Source organism: Halichoerus grypus, chromosome 3, assembly GCF_964656455.1.
Source record: "Halichoerus grypus chromosome 3, mHalGry1.hap1.1, whole genome shotgun sequence".
In the NCBI taxonomy this organism is placed as follows: Eukaryota; Metazoa; Chordata; class Mammalia; order Carnivora; family Phocidae; genus Halichoerus; species Halichoerus grypus.
The window spans coordinates 124,204,588-124,227,935 of record NC_135714.1 but is presented as its reverse complement, the minus strand read 5'-3'; the positions used below and the strand labels follow the sequence as shown (position 1 = coordinate 124,227,935).

General features: G+C 43.4%; 1 protein-coding gene and 1 long non-coding RNA gene across 7 annotated transcripts in view; one reads left to right on the top strand and one right to left on the bottom strand.

Moving 5' to 3' along the window:
* Positions 1-23,348, top strand: part of ZNF827 (zinc finger protein 827) — a 166,628-nt gene that overhangs the window by 130,427 nt on the left and 12,853 nt on the right. For all 6 annotated transcript variants that reach the window (XM_036077784.2, XM_078069288.1, XM_036077792.2 and 3 more), the window contains exons 9-11: positions 16,606-16,743; positions 18,220-18,391; positions 19,418-19,584. In XM_036077784.2, coding sequence (XP_035933677.1) covers positions 16,606-16,743; positions 18,220-18,391; positions 19,418-19,584 — 477 coding nt within the window. The remainder of the gene's footprint in view (positions 1-16,605; positions 16,744-18,219; positions 18,392-19,417; positions 19,585-23,348) is intronic.
* Positions 8,217-19,973, bottom strand: LOC144381379 (uncharacterized). Its single transcript, XR_013446475.1, has 3 exons — positions 19,927-19,973; positions 19,647-19,817; positions 8,217-8,254 (listed from the first exon to the last, which is right to left on the bottom strand). It is a non-coding gene; the product is annotated as an uncharacterized LOC144381379 (long non-coding RNA).

Below are 23,348 nucleotides of genomic sequence, written 5' to 3'. Positions count from 1 at the left end.
TGTGGAATCTCTATGTTGTATCCCTGAAACTAATGTAACATTGTATGTTCACTATACTTCAATAAAAAAGAAAGTAGGATTTGATCTGAAATGAAGATAAGGCTAAACTGGGATTGATGTAGACCTGAGCTAACTCATGAACCAGCGGACTGCCGGCTTCTTACAATGAAGCCACATCAGAGGGCAAGCTAGTCAGTGTAGACAACGAATGCTCCAGCTGCTTTGTCAATAGATAACCTTGCCTCACATTAGTTGATTTCTCAGCAGATGTCAGAGGTTTCTGGTTTGATCTAACAAAGTTCACTAAACTTGATAATTTTCTTTACTCCTCAGTAAAGGAATTTAAGAACTCACAGTAAAAACACTGAAACTCAGAAGATCTATAAATGGCTGTAGTTGTCTTACTTTCTACACTATTTTATATTTCAACATCTTGTAACAGATATCCGTCCCTGACATTTTGTCTCTTCAGCTCTAATAAGCAAGTGACTAAAAATAAGGTTAGAATATCTTTAAAGCTGCAAACATGCTTGTGTGTGGGTGTGTGGGTGTGTGTGTGTGTGTGTGTGTGTGTGTATCAAAGAAAATCCTATATTGATGACAGTATAGTTTGGCCCCTAAAACACCCATGTTCTTTGTTAGGTCATTGCATACTTTTTATTAGTGTAAATTTTGAAAGCAGGTCACTATCTTACCGCTATACGAAGTGATAGAAATGCAAATCATGTATATTGCTGTACTGAGGGCAGGAGGTATTTTCTACAGACCGTAACATACTCTGGGGCAAATGTGAAGTTAGTGTGAGCAGCCAAACTCCAGTACACAAACCTTTGTCTTGATTTTCTTCTCAGTCCCTTTGGTCCTCACAACATAAAACTTAACAGGATGATTCTCTGTCCATTTCATCTTAAATTCAGGGAAGAAGGATAATAGTGACTCTATAGCAATTATTATTATTTTACCAACAGAAAATGATAAAGAAAATTTCATACGGTCATATGGAAATGAAAACCTGTGCCAAAATATTTAGTAGGTTGGCTAGTAAGCACTTAGAAGTCGTATGGGTTTAACAACAGTACAATGGGAATTTTCAGATAAATCATTTCCATTTCTACCACAGAAGCTTTGATCTCTTAAAACTCAACATATTATAGTATAAACTGAAAATTATACATGACTTGAGAAACAGGTCTTAGGGTGTTAATTCCTCCAAACAGAAAAAGAAACATTCCACTCCTTACCTCTTTCTTTTTAAAATAAATGAATACAGGAAACAAAGGCATTGAAGGAGCCCATGGGAATGGAGACTAATTGCCTTGCATTGGTTGAACAAGCTCCAATGAAAGGGGACAAAGTCCGGGGGCGCCTGGGTGGCTCAGTTGTTAAGCATCTGCCTTCAGCTCAGGTCATGATCCCAGGGTCCTGGGATCGGGCCCCGCATCGGCTCCTTGCTCTGCAGGAGGCCTGCTTCTCCCTCTTCTACTCTCCCTGCTTGTGTTCCCTCTCTCGCTGTGTCTCTCTCTGTCAAATAAATAAAATCTTAAAAAAAAAAAAAAAGAAAGGGGACAAAGTCCATTTCCTATAAGGCAGCATTTGTGAATTGGGGGGCTATAAGGAATAATCTCCTAAAAGTTTAGGGACTTCACAAATCTTTTCTTGGCCAACTTGAACAAAGCATAAGACTCGTGAGTGACCAGGTAAACAGTTGTAACTTGATAAAAAGATAATCCTCTGGCTATTATTATATAAGAGCAGTAGAGGGAGTGTCTGTAAAGGTCAACATGAAGCTTTTGAAAATAATTTTACATAAAGCCAAAGAGTTTGCCTTTAAGGGCAAGATCTGTACTTAATCTGTTCTCTAGGGTCTCTCTTCTCCAACACAGAGACTCCTACTCTGACTTGAACCAAGTATGATTTATTTGTGGGAGACTCTTCAACACCTCAGTGTTTGTTTTGGAATATGAGATCATACTAGGATTCCACTGATTAATCATCATTGCAAATGTAGTCCCAGAATTGTGTAACTCGGGGCTGTCCTTGGAAGGACACCCCCAGCATGTCCACTTCTGATTCGCGTGTGTGGTTTGGTTCAGGATCTGTGAAAAGGGGACAGCACCTACCATATAGGTTGTTGGGAAGAGCAATGATATAACTTACACCAGGTACTTTACAGAGTGCCTGGCACATCGTTAACTCTCAGTAGATTTTATTATTGGTGCTGTTGCCATATTTCCTGCACGGGTGTTAAGAGGGTAAATGGAGAGATAATACCAGATCTTTAGGGTTGTTTAGAAATTCAGTTTGCAAGTAATGAAATAAAGTGTACCTCCCACCCTTCTTCCTACCACCAGTTCACTGCTCCTGGCTCCTACCGTCCTCCCCCTCCACCCTTTCCTCCCCCACCCTCCCCCTTCTCTGCCACTCAACCAGTGTTACCAGTTTTCATGGCATCCTTCCAGAGATACTGTACATACAGACAAGTGAAAACGTATCTGTGTATATTGATACTTATTTTTGGAACATTTATCTTAAGCAGCCCTCCACTTGAAACGGTAGAAAACCTCCTTTCAAGCTGATAATTAAAATGGGAAATGAAGTAGTAGTCTCTTCCCTCCGTTGTTGCAAATGGCAAGTTTTTCTACCCTGTGGAATCAATGGTTACATCCTTCCCCATTGGACAGGATATAGAGGATGTGAGCATCCTTTTGATAGGGTGCACATCAAGGCCCAAAGAAGTGGTTCAGTGGAGTCACATTGGAGCATATTACTGCATTCAGTAGGCCACTTTTTCTCCATATAGAGACAAGATTATTTAACTACTAGGCCAAATATATGGGTGCCCAGAATCGACAACCAGTTCTCTCTTTTACACATTTTTATATGATGTTAGTTGCCTGGCTCCCAATTGAAAGGAAGTTGGAAGCCTAGTTGAGGTGCTGCTGGTATAAGATACCCTGCTCTAGCTGAACAGGTACAGCAAAGGACTTCAGAGAAATGAAAGCTGCTTCTGCTTCTCTTCCTTTAAATGTGCCCATTGCCCTGCATACTTGGACCTAATTAAATCGTGATTCCGCACTTCCACATTCTGTCCCTTAGGACAAAAGGTTAGAAGGACAAAGTTACGATTATCATGGTGCCTTAGTAATGTGGTAATGTTATCCATAAGTAATGCAATGAGGGAAGAAGAAGCAGACGCGGTCACTCCCCATAAGCAGCTGTTGGTGACTGATGTCGTTTGGCAGGTACACGTGTGTGGTTAACGGACCTTGTGTAGGTATCGTGGTTTGCCATTTGGGTTAAACCTTCACTTTGGAAGAATAGGTGTGCCTGTCTGTTTGAAAACCTTCCCTTTGGAAACTCACTTTTTACCCAGGATTACCTGCCAAGCAAGTATTTGGGGTTTGGTGTTACTCGGTGCTCTGTTCTGCTGAGGATGTTGTTGGTCTCCTTAACAGCAGAAATAGCTCTGTGGATTTGGTCTTGATAAGTAAAGAGCTTTTCCATTGGCCTTTACGGATGGTGTTGGGTATGTGTGTGCTTTTTAATCTGAGAAATGGAGATATCTCTAGGAGTTTCACCTGACATTATCTCCTGTAAGATTAGAATGTGACCACATTTTCAGCTCCGAACACACCAACAGGACCTTGAGGCAGATTCATACGCTGAAAAAACAGCCATACGCTGCTCATCAGAATGTGGCAGCATTCCAATTCGAGGAGCATTTGTGAGTCCTCATATTAATATTAAATGCAAGAATCTTTGTTCATGCAACGTGAAGGTTACAAATGTGCACATGCCAAAATTGGGAAATAGCAGAAAATAAGATTCTCACGGTGACATCTGTTCTCCACTATAATACATGTTCTATAATACAGTGTACAGTTTGGAGAATGATTAGTTATGCAAAGCCTTCGGTCTGTGGTGTGATTAAGAACCTGAACTTCAGCATGTGGGGAAGCAGGGGGGAGGAGGTGAAGAGGGCACTAAGCTAAGACTGGTTCACTGCCAGTGAGGATTTTACTGTATGACACTAGGCAATTAGCTCACCCACACCTCAGGCTCTCTCGAAACTAGAAGGAATAATGTGCCTTCTTTTTAGTTCTCCCTAGTTCACAGAACGTGAGGCAAAGATTCTGCTGAGGGGAAGTCTCCAAAGAATGTTGAACTTTCATCATCAAAGTTAGAGGTAGTGGCTTTCTGTTATGGGGTGGGAAGAGGCACCACAGAGACAGGGACTTCTCAGTTTTGTCCGTTTGCACGTGATTTATATGAATTTACATCTATCATACATCAATGCATATATTCCCTCCTTTGCCTATAATTAGTGAAATCTTAATCAAATCAACAGGTATTTATTGTCTCCTATATTTAAGATCTGTGTAAAGATAGAGGAGAAGTAGAGATGCTTTCAAAGATGACCAAATCAGAATATATAAGTAAACTACATATATACCACCTACAATAATAAAGGACACATAGCTGGAATATATTGCATTTTTAGTACAGTGGAAGGAAGTGCCACTGTTTGTCCAGATCTGTTATTTGATTTTTTAATAGTTTGGTCCATAGCTGAAATATACAATTGATATTTTTATATTTAATTTATTTGATTTCCATTCAATTTTCAAATTGAAATGGAAGATACTTTTTTTTTTTTAGATTTCTCCTTTTGCTGAACTATTTTGGAGTTGTATCATTGAGTATTATCTGTTTCTTCACATATTTTCAGGCCAATAGATATTTACATGTCTGGTTTGTGAGCCAAAAATCCATTTTTTTATTCTTTCAATCCTGAAATGATTAAATAGAAGTGGCTTAGATTTTCCATTTATTTCTGTCGATAAAGATAATGCCCTAACTTTCATATACAAGCTCAATTCTTCAGACCCCTTGTGGTTAGGATATCTATTTGGAATAGGATTAAATTTACTTTAAGCCTTCCGCAGTGTATTTAACAGGGACATTGGTGTTCAAGGCAGCTGATAAGACTGTGTTTTCTTCTGAGACCATAGAATGCAGTGACGCTTGCCACCTAGGAAAGAGAAAAATGAAACACATGACCCTGGCCTCCGTAGGACCTGGTCCAAATCAAGGTCATCAGCCTATGAAAATCTCCAAGCCCGCAGCTGTCAGCCTTTTTCTACTTTGATACAGAGACTGAAGATCCTTCACAAAAACGAGTGACACACCCCATGGACACACCCAGAGGGTTACTGCAGTATAAGGGAAGCCAGAGATTACACGTTCCTCTAGGTTGAGTATCCTGGGTTCAGATCCTGGCTCTACCTCTGAGCAGCTCTGTGAAAACAGGCCGATTCCTTAATGGTTCTGAGCTTTGATTTCTCTCATCTATAAAATGAAGATAATAATGAGACCAATCTTAATGTATTGTTGTGAAGATTAAATGAAATAATGCAAGCAAAGGACTTAGCCTTAGCACCGTGCCTGGAACAAAATAAGTGCTAAGTAAACCTTAGCCCAAGATATTCGAACTTTTGACAATGATATTATTATGGAGATGGCCTGATATATTTATTTTAAAAATAAAACATTTGCCAACTCTGTTACTTATTATTCTTGGTAACAAATTACCAGTGCTGCCAATCACTATGGCATACTTTCATAGGAAAATACTAACAATCTTTTCCCTTCTCTCCTAGCTAACAAGGTATTTCCCTATCCTGTCCTTGATCCCCACCTGGGGGGAAAATCATTAAATAAACCAACAAACAGAAATTTCCACCATATGAAAACACATAACTCTGTTTAATCAAATAGCATTTCTGGGTCAAGGAGAAAAATATTTGTGATCAGTGTTGCCTTAAGATGTTAAAGCTGACATCAACTAACATAAATTTTATAATGTGCTAAAGCCCAAGGTCAAGAGAAAGGCAAAATAGAAGAGTTATATTTTCTATTAATACAGAATTGAATAGATTAGGAGCAGAGAGAGAAGAAGACTAAAAATTTGAAACTGGTTGTAGTCACACAAGAATATTGCAGTGTCTTGGAGCTGATAAGGGCTTTAAGGAAATTTAGAAATCTTTAAAGGAATGGATGATACGATCAAAGCTTGTCCATAAGAAAAGAGGACTAGAATAATTGAGAATACCAGTGGATTCCAATCTTAGTGAGGAGAAGTGCAGAATCCCTAGAGGCTTACTTGAATAATATTTGGAAATGGCTGTGACTTGAATTTTAAAAGAAACATACTAAATATTTTTAAAGTGTGGTAAAGGTGTGATGCATAGCACATCATATAATTTTAGGAGTAAGTGGACGTTAAAATCTTCGTACCCTAGGAAGTATTCCAAAAGTCTGTATTTTCATATTTTATCGTATTCTGCTGTTTTCCTTTAGTTTATTCATCGCCACATCTATTCAATAAATACATATTGAGCACCTAGTTCAACACTAAACAAGAGAAAAAAGATCCCTCTTTTTGCCCAATTCTATTTGCCCAGACAAGGATAATGTCTTTTTCTCAAGATGTTCTCATATGGGGTCTATACTTTCTAATAATTCATAGAGGGAAACTCTTTCAGAGTTAAAGATTTGCCATCACCTAATACTCAGTGGGGTAGCTCCACACTTGAGTGCCTGTTTTTTCCTTCCCTAGGAAAAGTTGGAAAAATAGTCATTATAGGGTCTTATTCTGGGGCAAGTGAAAGCTGACCTAGAAGGAATTTGGTAATTAAAATTTATGTAATCAGTGCTCAGAGTTTTGATATGCAGCAAGCCGCCAGCAGTCAAGAGCTAGGAAGGAGCGGGAGGAAGTGGGCGAGAGAAATGAGGCGGAAGCTCTGAGTCCATCATTCTGTCCATTTAGATCCTGGGGGAAGTGTTTGGGTTGCCCCGATAAAGACAGACTTGTGTTTGCGATAGGCTGTCCCTTACCAGCTGGGTGACCTTGAATTCATTCTTCAACCTCCTTAAGCCTGCTACTCCTTTTTTTTTTTTTTTTTTTTTTTTTGGTAAAATGGGAATGGTGGTATCAGTAACTAATGCATAGTGCTGTTATAAGGTTCAATATAATATGTGTAACCTGCATAATACAGTAGCTCACACAATGGTAAATCCTCTATAAACGTAAGCTATTGTGTTCATTATGCATTATCTCCTTGATACACTTTTAACAAACTCTGATACTGTTTTGCATAATGGAGACAAACTGCCAAAATGGGGTGAAACTAGTTATACAGTTTAAGCCTTTCTCTGTTACAATTATGTTCAGCTTACCACAGTGACTTAACCAAATGGGCATCTGGGTTTTTTTCCACATGATAAGGAATTCCGAAATAGACAGGATAGGGCTGGTGTGGCTGTTTGAGGACCCAGCCTCCTTCTGATTTTCTGCTGTACCAACCCTTATTAGATGCCTTTCATCTGCATGGTTGAAAGAGGGCTGCTCTACCTCCAGACATCTGAGGAAGAAGAGCCCAGGGTGAATGGCCGTTTTACAAGACTGTCATTTTTTCAGGGAGTGGGGGAATGTCAGAGACTCTCTACCCAGGAACTCCTACCTATATCTCATCGGCCCAAACTGTTTTTCCTGCCTAGCCCCTAACTGCAATGGAGGCTGGGAAGGGAAGAGCATGTTTTTAACTGGGCACATAACCCCCTAAAAATAAAATAATTTGTAGCTCTGTTAGATATTACATAAGCAATCAGCAGGGTCTGTTACAAAACCACAAGAAGGACATAGCTCCCAGACCTGATGGTTTTCTAATAAAGATTTATAAATGTCCTCAACATTAGGACATTCTGACAACATCTGCTGAGACTTTAAGTCCTACTACCATCATGAAGAAGAGAGATGATCGCTGATCTATGGATTTGGCAAGATAATAACCAAAGTCCTTTAGATGTGACTCCTGAATCAATATTGTCAGTTTGCTTTCACATTGCAACGTAGAATCAGGTTGCCATTTAGTTCAACAATCATGATCTTGGTGATGTGACTGTCTCATGTATTCAATAAGCACTTGTTGAGGACCCACTGATCTTGGAAATGCAAGTAAGGGGAAAATGTAGACGCAGCATCCAAATTCCCAATGGATTTTTTTTAAAGTTAAGTTAGACAGAGGTGACAGAAGCTGGTGGTGATGCTCCATGTTTGGATGCTTAGAGAAGTTCCCTGAAGTGCTCAAGTTCTGTGTGATCAGCCTCATTGGAATTAGGGGTACCAAGTCCAAGCCGTTTTTGATCACCAGAGGATTTGAGGTCCAGTTTTCTTCTATTGACTTAAAATGCCCTGCACAAAAAACAAAAAAAAACAGATGTAGGAAGCATTTATGATTCTTTACCAGCTTAAGAGATTACAAGTCAACCAGTAAGGATTTCATTGAGGCTAACTGTTGCCCAGAACTAAGCAAAAAATGTCATCCAACTTTTCTGGGTTGATCCCAGGATGTTTACTAAGAACCAGTTTCACAAACCGTTCATGGTTGTAGACTTTGGCATTGATTTCTCAAGGCTGAAAGGAGCCCGAATGAGACTGTGGGGCAATTGCTTAAGTACTTTGGACTTCAGTTTCCTTAAATGTAAGAAGAGAACTTTGGAGAAGAGGATCCTTAAGGTTCTTCCCTGACCTAAAGTTTGGGGCAGGATGGAGGCTTCATAACTATGGAAGTCTTGATTCTGGTACAAGTTGTGGGGTGCCCTGGGGTGGGAGAAGGCCTGGAATTTATGCCTTGGTTTCTTCCTCATGGAAATATAAGAGTTGGATTCGAAGGAATCTGTGTCCTCTACTTGATCTAATGTTCTATTGAGTAGAGTTTGATAGAACTCCCTCCCAAATTCTACCAGCTGGGTTTATTTCATGGAAAGTTTTGGAGAAATGCTTGATGGGTTTCATCTTCCCAGGGCCTGTGCGTGGACTCTCCTAAGTTTGTTAAGCAGTAAAGTTTGAAAGGAGCCTACAGAAGATCAAGCCTGTGAACTCCTATGCCTAAGAAGCACCACCCAGTGTTTTTAACCTTTCACAGATTGACCAAAATGATCACTAAATTCTGCTGTCCTAGCTGATCATTGAATTGAAGTCTTGACCAGCAGAAAATCCCATGCTTTGGGAGAATGTTTGCAATGGTCCTTAAAGGGGATTTGGTTACACAAAGACCTGCAGAGAGGTGACCCTAGGGAACCTAATAGATCTAAGTTACCCTAAGTTGAAGTGACCTTTAAAAAGGAAAAAAAAAAAAACCAAAACCCATTAAGGCTATAGAAGAACTGCAAGCACTAGAGCAAAGATGTCAACTCCCCCAAAGAGTCCTTCACCACAGCTGACTCCTTAATTCACAAGCAGCCCTCAGAAGGTGGCAGCTTGTTTTAAGCAGAGGCCTGCAGAGCTCATGAAACCAAAGGATGGAGCCCACAGGGCCAGGATCTAACCAGATAATCACCTATCCAGGATTCTGACTCTAAATGCACAGGATTTCAGAATTTCAGTTGAGATTGGCCTTGAAACTCCAGGCTTGACAATGAAAGAAAGAAATGATCAAAATACCGTCTGTCATAATGGAAAACGCAGGCGGCCCCAGAGCCTCTTCCTCATGCAGCCGCCAATGCAGATTTAGTCAATCTGGACAGTTCTTCATGCGTTGAGGTCACATTTTGGCCAATCTTTTGCTTACGGCTTTAACCAAATAAAGCCTTCTCCTCTCCGCATTTCTCTTGCCAAAGTCAGGTTGAGAGATGGTTCTTTGAGAAGATTGTTTTGGCAGGAGATACAGAGATCCTCTCACACAGCAAAACGCACCAACAAAGCCAAACAGTTCACCAGTCGGGGGCTAACTGGTGTTCAAATGGAAAAGAAGCAAACTCAAGTCCTTTCCTTTGCCCTGCTTGTTCTTTTTTTGGTATGGTTTGCTGAGGGGTGGTGGTGGTGGTGGGGCTTCTTTGTTTGTTTGTTTACCAAAAATGTGCCCCAAGTGTCAAATGAAAAGCCCAGGGGAATTTTCTTCAGGAATAACTAGTTTACCTCAGAGGGAAATGGCTTTTAGGATTTTCCCATCTGATCTTCCTCTTGTTCCTTCTTTATTCTGACTCTCGACATACTACAGTTTCTAACTTCTCTGTGGCTGGAAAAATTCTAGGCTGACACTTTCAAGAAGAAAAACGGAAAGAAATCTTAGTGTCTGTGAATTGTTGCTAAATCTGCACATGTCCACTTGTAACCAAGAAAATTAAACTCAGAGCCAAAGGACAGGAGGAGAAGAAAAATCCCTTCCTTGTTTGTTGTAGACTTTGGCATGGATCCCATAAGGCTTGGAGGAGCTTCGGTGAGCCCGAGGGTCTGAAGTCTCTGCTCTGCCAGAGGCATGAGCCAGGTTACCTGGGATAATTCACTTCTCTATGCCTCAGTTTCCTTATAAGTAAAAAGAAAACACTGAAGGAGAAGATCCTTAAGGTTCCTCCCTGAACTAAGGTTTGGGGCAGGATGGAGCCTTCATTACTATGGAAACCTTGATTCTGGTACTCAACCCTATACAAGTTGTGGGAGAGGGACTGGAATGTATACCTTGGTTTCTTCCTCTTAGAAACGAAAGAGATGGATTTGAAGGAATCGGAGTCCTGTACTTGATCTAATGTTCCTTCGAGTCTGTCAGGCTCCCTCCCAGATTCTAGCAGCTGGATTTATTTCATGGAAATTTTTCGAGAAACACTTGCTGGGGTTCATCGTCCCAGGACCCGTGCATGACATGAAATGGTGCATCCCCTTGGATCACTAGGTCATAAGAGACACAATTTGGCATACCGTCTCTTGGTCATTAGGCCTCGTTATGAATGAGGGACCGAAAACAGGAAGAGCCAAGAGCCTCGTATTGGGACTGCTAAGATGGTGACTCTCCTTTCACTCGGATCCTGTTTTTCCAAGTGTACCGTGGGGATAAAAGGGCTTGCTCTTATGTACGTATTTATGTCATGTAAAACAGAAACCAGTTTAAGAAAGAGGGAAAGTCCCAAATGATAATCAAGACAAAAGCCACAGGTGGGAAAGTAGAGACAAAACCATCTGATCAGATAAAACTGAGTAGTCAGGAATTTGTGGAAATAATTAATGGATATCCTAGGAATCAGAGCCTAAGACGATGAAGATAAATAAAATGCTTTGTAGGAGACAAAATCCTCTGAGACTCTCTATAAAAAAAGGTATCATTAAAGGATGATTTTGCTCTAAAAGAAATGAAGAAAATCATTATTCACAGCTACTTAAGATAATGAAACAAATGCTAAGGGATATGGGAATAAAGATGGAGAAGAGCAAAAAATGTTTTAAAATAATACCTATATTCCAAACTGTTTCTTGACTATTAACAGTTTAAAAGAACAGTTACTATCATGTGGAATTTTCTGCTAAATGTTATACTTCAATAAAAGTTTTATAAAGCAAATTCCTTATGAATCTAAAAGAAGCTAAGTTTTGTTTTTTAGCAGAACAGAAGAAGATAATTGAGGTGGAAATGTGCTCAGCTGGCTGTATGCTTGTTGCTACTAATAATGAATGTGAAGAGTTCTTCATAGGGTGCTGGGCTTCTGAGTTAACTGATCAACAAAGTCTGCCAAAGAGTTCGTCTTGGAAAGAATAATCTTCTGGCTTATTGTTATTGGGAGGAAGTAAGGATATAGAACCTTTGGGGTATGGCTCAGACCCACAGATATTTTCTCTAATAAAATCCTTAAGTCACAGTTCTTGGGTTGAGTTAAAACACCTATTCAAAAGGCAAGTAGCCTTATTTTCACCCTGAATTGGCCATAAACCTTAACAAATGCCATCTCCGGGCCTCAGTCTTTCCCACTATAAAAGAAGAATAGTGTTTATTCCCTGCCTCACTTAGATGCTTTCATTCAGTCATTCAAATAGTCAGCACATCTATACTACACACTTGTTATGTATCAGGCACTGTGCTATTGCTGAGGACGCAGAAGTCAATCACGTAGAACCCCTTCCGCTCGATGACTCACGTTCTAATAGGGAAGGGGGGCCAGAGAACACATTTAGCGAGCGCCGCTGCATGTTGGACTCACTGGCTGCTGTATGTGAGAAAGATGTATGTAATATAGAAGATATGTCAACAAATAATATAATAGGTAAAGTGGTGCAATGAAAATACTCATAAAAGTGCTTTGGGACAGAGGAGGGGAAATGAGTCATTCTGCCTGGGGCCTGGGGAATTGGGGAAGGTTTACTGAGGAGATGAAATCTGCACAGGGCTTGACAAGGAGGCGGACTTGGTTGTGCAGAACAAGGGCTGGGATGGGGAGGGGTTTCTGGTGCAGGTACAACTGATTCAAAAGCACTGAGGGCTTCAAAGGGACTGGTTCGTTTTCCAAAAGGACAAGCGGCTCACTCTGCTGAACATTTGGGTGTTTGGGGGTGAAGTGGGGAGCTGAAGGCGGGAGTTGGTTGGAGAAGGATTGTGAAGGATTGTGACACTCTTCAGAAGGCACTCGAAGGAGCCTGGCCTGGAGGGGCCGTTGGAATACAGGACAAGACACATCAGATTTGTGCCTCTGAAAGACCATTCTAGAACCAGTGAGGGGGGCTATTGGAATGGAGAGGGGCTGTTCAGGAGGCTTTAGCAGCAATCCTGGTGAGAGGTGATGACTCAGTTCCGGCAGAACTGAGATCCCAGAAGGATCTTTGAGATATTTGAAATCTTTCGTTTGTTCGTTTCCAGAGTTTTTAAAAAATCAAATAATAGAAAAACTTTACATAAAAATATGTCAATCTTAACATAATAAAATAAAATTAAAAAAATATATGTCAGTCTTAGCTTCCACAGTGTTGTACACACACACACACACACACACACACACACACACACACACAAATCAGAACATGAAATCTTTTTGCTAAACTTGTAGCCTATGACCGCAGTGATAGCCATGCCAACTCATTCGGGTCCCAGGACAGTGATGGCGCTGGGTGTCTGCATCTATGAACCAGGATACTCGCTGCTGCTGTCCCCACAGTGGTCTCCCTAATGTGGGCTTACAGTCACTATTGCTAATTCACAGAGACTAGTACAGGCCTACGTATCCGTTTTTATAAATATTTCTTTATCAATAGGCTCACAATTTAAGTATTGTAAAATTTTTTTTTTTTTTAAAGATTTTATTTATTTATTTGAGAGAGAGAGAATGAGAGACAGAGAGCATGAGAGGGAGGAGGGTCAGAGGGAGAAGCAGACTCCCTGCCGAGCAGGGAGCCTGATGCGGGACTCGATCCCGGGACTCCAGGATCATGACCTGAGCCGAAGGCAGTCGCTTAACCAACTGAGCCACCCAGGCGTCCCTCGTAAAATATTTTTTTAAAGATTTTTTTTCTTGTATTCATTTGAGAGAGAGAGCGTGCAGTGAGAGCACGAGCAGGAGGGAGGGTCAGAGGCAGAGGGAGAAGCAGACTTCCCACTGAGCAGGGAGCCCGATGCGGGGCTCGATCCTGGGACCCTGGGACCATGAGCCGAGCCGAAGGCAGACACTTAATCGACTGAGCCACCCAGGCGCCCCAGGATCATGAACTATTTCTGATAACAGTCAGTCATCAAGAACAAGAGACAGAGGAGCTACTCTGTTCTGGCATGCCCCTCGAGAGCCTGCTGACAATTCTCAGGGGTAATGCGGGCCAGTCCTGCTTCGGAAGGGCAGACCATAGACCTTCCCAAGCTTGTCCTTGCTAGGTGCCCATCACATTCAGATCTCCATCTAGAACCAGATGGACAGCTTTTGGTGACTGACTGAATGTGACAAAAGAGAGGGAAGCAGGAATCCAAAAAGATTCTGCAGTTTCTCACGTGGCATTGGAGTGACTCCTTGCACAAGCTTCCTCGCAATTCCGTGAGGAGAGGAGCAGGCCCTTTACCTTGGTGCTTGTTTTGTCAAAATAACGCTCCCCTCCGCACTGCACTCCACCACCTGGAGCCTCACCTGGCTGTGGTTTCCAGGTCATGTTGTGGGCCAGCTGCAAAGGGCCTGTGGTTCCTTGTTCCCACCTGTGAAGGGAAAACGAGTGGCTGCTGGTGGGGAGAGAAGCTGGTGTAGACAAGGCTCGGGTCCCGGCCGGGTCCTGAAGCCTCTGGCGGCTTCACTGTGACTGGAGGGTGTGCTTCCCGCCTTCGCTGCAGCAAATATTCATATTTTTAATAGTTTTCTAAGGCCCGTGGAGGGAAGTGGCCTTCTTATGATGCGTCAACTTCTCAAGTGTGCGACTGATACTTGAAAGAATTATTAGGAGACTTCTTTATTTTTAATTGCATCAACTTGTTTGGTACGTGACCCAATTAATTCATTCTTGTTGTGAATGTTATTGGAAGACCCGGTACCCTCTTGACCTCTCCTTATAAGTATGACTGGTGCCCTCCTTTGAAGCACCATTTTGATTACACACTTAAAAGGAACTACTAAAATACCCTCTCATGGCAGCGTGGCTGAAATGGCCACTGCTTGCTTGGGCTCAAGGACGGTCATCTGAGAGTGGTTCTTGTGTCCTCCACAGCTCAGTGGCCAGGACCTCCCTTTTCGCCTACCCCCTTCCCCCCGGATTCTGCCCCTTACCCCCCGCCCCCGGGAGGGTTTTAGTCACACGGTCCTGCTTTAATAAGACTGGCTGTTCTCCCTGAGGCCCAAAGAGCTGTGTTTTAACAAACACAGCTAAATCAATAAATGTGCCTTATCAGCGTTGGGATCGCTGGCAGGTGCCTCAGAGCAAACAGGACTGCGATGCCCCCATCATCCTCCACCCCCCTCCCCCCTAGACATACTCGTATTGGTTTCCGCTCATCCTTAGATTACACTATCTGGCAAATCCGCATTCAAACAAAAACTGGTCCCGCCCACTCGCCCAAATGCAGGTGCAAGCCTGTATCTGGGGAGCAGTTTTAACCAAACTGTGGGAAATAAAGTTCTCTCTTCTGAGGTCTCTGTCCGGTGGTCTGAGCATTTTCATCTGCATGGATCTTCCGAAAAGTTCTTTCTACCATTTAATTATCGCCGCTTGGCATCCGGTTCCATAAAGCAACATCTGGTGTGCCTTAAAAAGATTCACGATCATTTACCGAGGTAAAGGACAAGCTGTCAACTCAGTAAATTGTCTTGTTCTTCAGAGTGAGACCTTTAAAGCCCTCTTAGTGGCCCAGACAAGGGTCCCCTTCAGTCCTTTTTGGTATTCTCTCTGTCACCCGTCTCCTTATATTACTGTAGAAGTTATGTTTGTGCAGCCCATTTAGAGTTCAGTGGGAAGAAATACAGATGAGAAGATCAGAGGGAATCCTGTGGATGATGATGAGAAAATAAAAACTTTTTAAGATGACAAGAGGATGTATTAAGGTCCACACATCTCAGTCATGGCTGTGAATTATGTACAGATAACTGGCAGCACTCATCACTTTCCCTAATTGGATAAGACCTTCGGGGAAATTCTAGTTGTGCCCTCCTGCCTTGGGGAGTGTTATGTGGAGTAGCGTCTGCGTCCATTGAGTCTGCTATGACAAAATACCACAGACAGGCTAGCTTATAGTAACAGTAGAAATCTATTGTTCACAGTTATGGAGGCCAGAAGTCTGAAATCAGGGTGCCAGCATGGTGGAGTAGGGCCCTCCTCCAGGTCCCAGACTGCCTACTGCTCGCTGTGTCTTCACATGGCAAAAGGGGCAAGAGAGTTCTCTGGGGGCCTCCTTTATAAGAGGCTCACCCCCATTCATGAGGCTCACCCTCACGACCCAGTCATCTCCCAGGGTGTGACCTCCTAATACCCTCACCTTGGGCATTAGGGTCTCAACATATGAATTTGGGGGGCGGGGACACAAACATAGCAAGTAGGATGCAGTTGTCATCACCGAGTCTGTAACATTAGGTTCCTCACTAAGGATTCGGCACAACCCAAAACATAGGGCAAAACTTTTCTTCATAAAGGGCAGTGGAAGTATATTTCCTTCAAAGGATCGAACTATTTGTTTTCCCATCAGAATCCGAGATTTAGGGGCGCCTGGGTGGCTCAGTCGTTAAGCGTCTGCCTTCGGCTCGGGTCATGATCCCAGGGTCCTGGGATCGAGCCCCGCATCGGGCTCCCTGCTCCGAGGGAAGCCTGCTTCTCCCTCTCCCACTCCCCCTGCTTGTGTTCCCTCTCTCGCTGTGTCTCTCTGTCAAATAAATAAAATCTTTAAAAAAAAAAAAAAAAAAAAAGAATCCGAGATCTGGCACTCTCTATTTACCGTCTTGTGGCAAGAGCGTGCATGTCTGGAGTTTTAACATGCCACTCAACCATTCACTCACTTAGCAAATACTGAGTACCGACTGTATACTGTGCACAGTGCTAAAGCATGCTGCCAACCTGCTGGAGGGTTTGGTTGGCTGACCTGTAGTGACAGAGAAAACACTGGAGACTTGGCTAGAACTGGAATCCATTTGCCACCACAACTTTCAAGAATAGCCTTCTTAGAAACAGGAAATGAACACAAAGACCAGAGGTTACCGGGACTTACAGGCAGTTACCAGCCACATTCTTCAGAAGGAAGCCTCTGCTAAAGTTCTGAAGAATATTGACTAAAATGAAATTTGTTCATGATGCCTTGTTTACCCCCATGATGCTTTGCTCTTTTGGCCCAGACACAGACAAGATAGTACTAGAGGCAGGAAACGGATTGCCATCCTGGAAATTCAATGACCAGCTTTTCCCGTGTGATGTGTGTGGGAAAGTGTTTGGCCGACAGCAGACGTTGTCCCGACATCTCTCGCTGCACACAGGTGAGTCAGGAACTCACTCGGATGCCCTCGACACTCTGGATCACCAGCTTCTCTCTTCTCAAGAAGCTGAGTTTCTCTGCGAGAATTATACCAGGAAGTGGCGGAAATGTTTCTGTCCTGACCTTTCAAGCCACTGTACCTGGCGCGTTCAAAGAAGGCCCTGGAAACGGTTTATATTGAAAGTAGGATTGGTGAGAAAAGACAGGCATGTAGGTGTATCCGGGTAAAATTCCGGCACTCTAAGCACCATACTGCTCTCATCTTGAGGGTGCGGGGGATGGGGCTGCCCCCCCACCCCGTCTCATTGGTTTCATCTTAGGTGGTAAATGGGAGCAGCTGAGGGACAGAGCAGCTGATGGGGAAACAGTTGCTATCTTTACCTTCATGTAATAGTAGAGAAATGTGCTTGATTCTACGTGTTGCGAAAGGGAAGGCAACCAAATTAAGGAAGGACAAAGGCGGAATAAATAGTAACTTAATTAATGCAACGAAAATCAGTTCCTTCTCCCCCGGAAGAACGGACTGTACTTTATCTGCAGCGCGGGGCTCCTCCCCTAGCCCCACCAAGCCCCGGGCCGCCAGCACTTCAAATGTGGGGGACTATCCGTAGTAATAATGCTGATGCCTTACATTTTGTTGGAGAAAAACTTCATTCCTCATTCTCTGCTGTGAAGTAGATAAGACTGGGTATTCTTTAAAGCCAAGCCCAGTAATACAAAGTAAGAATCAGGGATAGAAAATGAAGTTGCTCTTTGCCTTTTCTGCCCCCGTCGGCCACCTTTATCTGCACAATGAAAGCAAAGCCTGCTCCTTTTACTATAATTTGCTTGATGAATCGAATGAATTCAGAATGCCACTCTGCAGAGAGTCCTGAAACGTTGTCAGTTTTACGAGAGGGTTTTCATTAAGAAATAAATTGGAATTTTTAATTTTATTTATGTAAAATGAAAATTGCCCATTAAATCATTTCACACAAGTCATTTTTTGCCCCCTTTAATTTCATTAGTTTTTGATTTCTTGGCTGCTGTAGGCCTGGAGCTTAGGGAAAATGATGGGGCTTCTCTTACACCAGTCCTAGGAAGGCTGTGTTCCCCTCCCCTTTCTCCAGCCAGGCGCCCACCCTCGGCTGACACCTGGGGAGTATGTGCGCACACGCACACTCACACATACACGATATTCTTTTAGCCCCTGTGGGGCTCCCCTTAGCAGGAAGAGGGACCTGTGGGTGTCTAGGAAAAAGCAGATGGTCCAGTTGTCCTGGGACCTGCTGTAATCTTTGAAAGTGCTGATAAATACAGCAGTGACCTGCTGGATAGAGACTGTTAGATACTTATAATTCCTAGGGGTTCCCTTGGTCCCCATTTGAAATGAGATTTGAACCCTCCTTTCCTGGAGAGCTCTAAGCAGCCGCTTGCAAGGTGTTGGGTGTTCATTTTTAAGAGCAGTTTGGGTTGTTTCCCTTTGCTTCCCCCGCAGAGGAAAGAAAATACAAATGCCACTTGTGCCCGTACGCGGCCAAGTGTCGTGCGAACCTGAACCAGCACCTGACCGTCCACTCGGTGAAGCTGGTGAGCACGGACACGGAGGACATCGTCAGCGCCGTCACCTCTGAAGGCAGTGATGGGAAGAAGCACCCTTATTATTACAGGTGAGCGGTGAATGGAACCGTGCCCAACTTTCTCGAACACTCCCCGCCCGTGTGCTAGGGCCTACGTGATGAGATGTCTCTCCTCAGTCACAGTGCAAACCTTCGTTGTAATATTTGCTGACTCCTCTCTTGGCCTGGGTGGCCCTAGTAGAATTAATTGAAAGGGAAATGGTCTCGGAGGTGGCTCTCTGGGGTGGAGCTCCAGAGAGCGGCAGGGCTCCAGGGGTTATTAGCTTTTAGGTTTGTGCAGCTGGGAAGTTTCCATCTTTGTAACAGAGCACCTTGCTGCTACCTGAGAATTGTCCTACGGAGAAAAAGAGTAGGAAAAATAAATCTGAAAACTCTGGGGAAATCGCCCTGAAAGTGTTGCATATTTTCCCGTGGTCATGTTGTCTTCAGTACTGGAATTTTATGTTTCCCTTCCACATTCGACCATGAATCAGTATTTGGTTTGGTTGCTATAAAATCCCAAGGGTCAGCATCTTGCCCAAGAGGCAGGCCGTACAGACTGGGGGAAACTTGCTTTTGTGTGGAATGTCTCCACGGATGGGTGGCTTCTATTGGGAACTGTCACAGACAGGACTTGCTCCTGCTTGCAGTGCCGTCCGGGGACCTGCATGTGCCTTCATCGGTACACCGAAGCTTCCCAGAGCCAGGGAGAGGCTCACTGGGTGTGCTGGGTGCCCCGAATTTGTCAGTGTATCAGCACCGCTAATATCTTGGCCAAGCTGCACCGCATCTCTTTGCCCAAAGGAATCAGTAAGGTGATGTGTGGCATCTGGAATCTGTAATTTTTAATTAACTTTATGATTATGATTATAGCGTGTATGGGATTGTTACGTTATGCCGGCACTTAATCCGTCTGGCACGGTGACTACTGCAGAGGCATCCCAGAAAGCCGAAGAATTTTCTAATGCAAAACGTTCAGGCGGGAGGAAGAACGTGCGTAAGAGTCCAGCCTTCTGAGTGGACCACAAGTGTCACTCTTCTCTCCCCCCCCCTTTTTTTTGTCGTCCCCTCGTCTAGCTGTCATGTGTGTGGGTTTGAGACCGAGCTCAATGTCCAGTTCGTCAGCCACATGTCACTGCACGTGGACAAGGAGCAGTGGATGTTCTCCATCTGCTGCACTGCCTGCGACTTTGTCACCATGGAGGAAGCGGACATCAAGGCTCACGTTGGCGCCAAGCACACAGGTGACCGTCACTGCCCGTCCTTCTCTCCTCCATCCCCCAGCCACCCCACAGTGCTTGCCCACCTGGCAGATGCATCGTCGTCACCAGGCGACACAGAGGAAGGACTGTCCCAGGGTAGCAGAGCCACGTGGCGCAGGGTTCGCCTTTCATTTAAGGCGCCTGCCATTCCGGTTAACGTCTTCCTTTTCATGATGTGAACATTGTGACTTCACCGTGCAATTATCCTCTCACAGCTGAGGGTTACAAATGACACCAAGGTGGAGTCGTTAAGTGAGAATGAGGAGGAGCCCCTCCACGCCCCTCCCCACCCCCACCCGCCCCCCGGCGTTTTGTGGTGCTCACAGGTTACAAGCTGATGTTGCTAACTGCCAGCCCGGGGTGTTGGCTCAGCCGCTGGCGTCACTGGTACTTGAAGGATTTGGGTAAGGGGAGTTTCCCGGACAGTTGTGCTGACCACATGCTCGGCCAAGAAGGAGCTCTCTGTGCGTTAACCGGCCGCCTTGGTTCCGTGGTGCCAACGGCAATAAAAGCTTGCTTTTGTCGTAAGTTGAGCAGCTATGACTTGGAGGTCTGCAGAGAGCCCTTATGGTGGGTGAGAAGGTGCCATTTTTACAGTTGGTTGTCTGGCTCTCACATTAGCACCGTGGGCAGCAGGTGAGCTGGGAAACCCATGTCAGAGACAAACTAAATTCAACATTTCTGGAGTGGCTAATGAAGGGAAAGGCCAGCCTGTCTTCCATTTCCACTGGCTTTTCAGATATTCTTTTTTTTCCCTCTTTTCTGTGACTCTCCTATTCTTCTAACCCTCTCCGCCCCAAGTGTGTCTAAGCCCAGTCAAGAACCTTCTCCCCAGGCCACAGCCCCTCTACCACCACCCCACCTCAAGGAAACCATAGAAACCATAATGGCTGGGAAGCAGTTGGATATAGAATCGCTTCATTGTCATCGATAGAAACTTCACATTCACAAGTACCCAATGCAAACACGCTCACTGCCACTGGGAACACAGAGATCTTGTTCCCTCTGAGGTGGAGGGGCTCCTTGTCTACCTGGGAAGAATATTCTCATTTGTTATCACAGAGAGCCAGAGTGAAATACATTAAGGAAGTTGCTTTTTTAGTACAGTAGAAGCCTTTAACACTGCTGCTATTAGGGAATAAGGTTATAAACTTTTTATAGGCTTTTTTTAGCCAGGGAAACAGAGTTTGGTGGTTTTTTGTTTCGTTTTGTTTTTTTGTAAGGGCCAGATAGTGAATATTTTAGGCTTTCAGGCCATACAGTTTCTGTCACGACATTCATTGGAATGAGCTGAAATTTGAAAGTAGAGTAGACAAGACACAAAAAAGTGGGCCTGGCAGTGTTCCAATAAAACTTTATTTACAAAAACAGGAGGCTAGATTTGGCCAAAGGACCCCTTTTAGAAGCTAATGGTCTTCACAGCGAGGATTTCTTGCATGCAGTTGCTGTTCTGAAGTGTTTGAATTTGACCCAAGATGTGTCCATCTAAATCTGTTAATTAATAAGCTGTATAGTTATAAAGTTATGATATAAAGCAGTATACATGCCATGTGATCCATATTATACTATATACCCCCGAGAATAGGAAGCTTGTCTAAGTTGCCATCGTCTCTTGAGCACCTGGGCCAGGGCCTGCCCCGTGTAAGGGGGGAGTAAACGTTCACCCGGTAAATGAGTACATGTGTGCAAGCACATTTACACACATCTGTGTGTGTTAAGCAAGAAAATTATTCCAACATGGCCCTTACTGAACCCTGAGAGTCTACTGACTTATGCATATAATCTATGTGGAAGAAGTTACTGGGGATGGAGGGAGACACACTTTGGATTCTAGATCCTAGTTCTAGACCCCATGTTACCATAAATAGCACTGCAAATGTAGAAACTCACTTAACTTCCCTGGGCCTTCATCCATTCCTTGACTTTTTGAATGTGTAGGAGATGCCCAACAGGCATAAAGTTCTCTAATTCTGTGGACCTTGTTCTCTGATATGATTTACCTGTCATAGGAATGGGCACCTTTTATTTCAGTCCCCTAGGAAATCTGCAGTGCTTTCTTGTTACAGACGTGAAGTTGTGATCTACAGGATGAGCTCTGTCTCCCACAGAATCCATGTGCTTTCTATACTTCCTTCCCGGCTACTCTTACCCGGGGCACACTGGTGAGCAGGGTGCTGAGTGGGTATCTGAGGAACTGCCCTCTGTTTAGGTAGTTTCTTCCCAGTGACCCCTCCTTACCCTCTTGCTCCCACTCCCTCGCTCTTTGTGTCTGCAGAGAACAAGGGAAAAATACTCCCTCTGGTGCTCCCAATGGCCTTGGTGCAAATTTGGAGGCAATGTTTAAATGCTGCCGTAACAGCATTGAGGAACCCGAATAGCTATTTGGGAAATACAGCCATCAATACTTGACCTCACACCGACACCAAAATAAATATCAGACGACTTACATAATCCCCGTTAACAAATCAGCCCTAGAAAAGCTTGAAGAAAATAGAATGTTTATCAGACTTCCAGAGTGAGGAGGATTTGTGAAAGCTTAAGTGATTCAAGAAATGGCAAAAGAAAAGAATCAAGAGACTTGCTGCATAAGAGTATCTTCTTCTCTTTGCAAAAGAAAAGGAAAAGAGAAGGAAAACAAAACCAAAAAACCAGTCTGAAAAGCGTGTTTGTAAAAATGACAAAGGCTGATACATTTACTGCATAGAAAATTCGTATAAACTGGTAAGAAACCCTTCAGGTCTCTAAGTGAAGAATTTACAAAGGACATAAACAGTTAATACACAAAAAAGAAATAAAAGCTAACCACTCGACAAAAGGAAAAATATTTGACCTCACTAGCCATCAAATTAAAACTCAAGAGTGGCTTACGTTTCACCGGTTGCATTAGGAATGTGTTTTACAGCATTACCCATGGTCATTGGATGCTGCTGATACTTTTATGGCCATGACCCTACAGAATGGGAGAACTTTTGAAAACTACTTAGGTAGATAGACCAAGAGGCTTGAAAATGCCTGTAACTCAGTAATCCTTCGGGGAGAACCTCCATAGGGAAAAAAATCAACAATGGAATATTAATTTTCTTTTTTTTTAAGAGTTACATATGATTTGTAACTTTCTTTTCTTAAGATTCATTTATTTATTTTAGAGAGCGTGAGCATGCGAGTGAACAGGGGGAGGGGCAGAAGGAGAGAATCTCAAGCAGACTCCCCACTGAGTGCGGAGCCGGACATGGGGCTCGATCTCACAACACTGAGATCATGACCTGATCGGAAACCAAGAGTCAGATGCTTAACTGAACCACCCAGGTGCCCCTAATACTATCATTTAAAACCATTAATTAATAATTATTTTCATAAATTTTGAGAGCCAACTATGTGCCAGCATGGGAAAATACAGTGTTAATGATTGTTATTATTATTTATAAATATTGTATGTTATATATATATATATTTTAAAGATTTTATTTATTTGACAGAGAGAGACACAGTGAGAGAGGGAACACACACAGGGGGCGTGGGAGAGGGAGAAGCAGCTTCCCGCAGAGCAGGGAGCCCGATGCGGGGCTCGATCCCAGGACCCTGGGATCATGACCTGAGCTGAAGGCAGGTGCTTAACAACTGAGCCACCCAGGCGCCCCTATTTGTTATATTTTATAATAATAATAATAATAATAATAATAATACATTCTTCTATAATGCATGCATTGAGCCAGGCATTGTTCTTGGTGCTTTATGTATAAAAACCT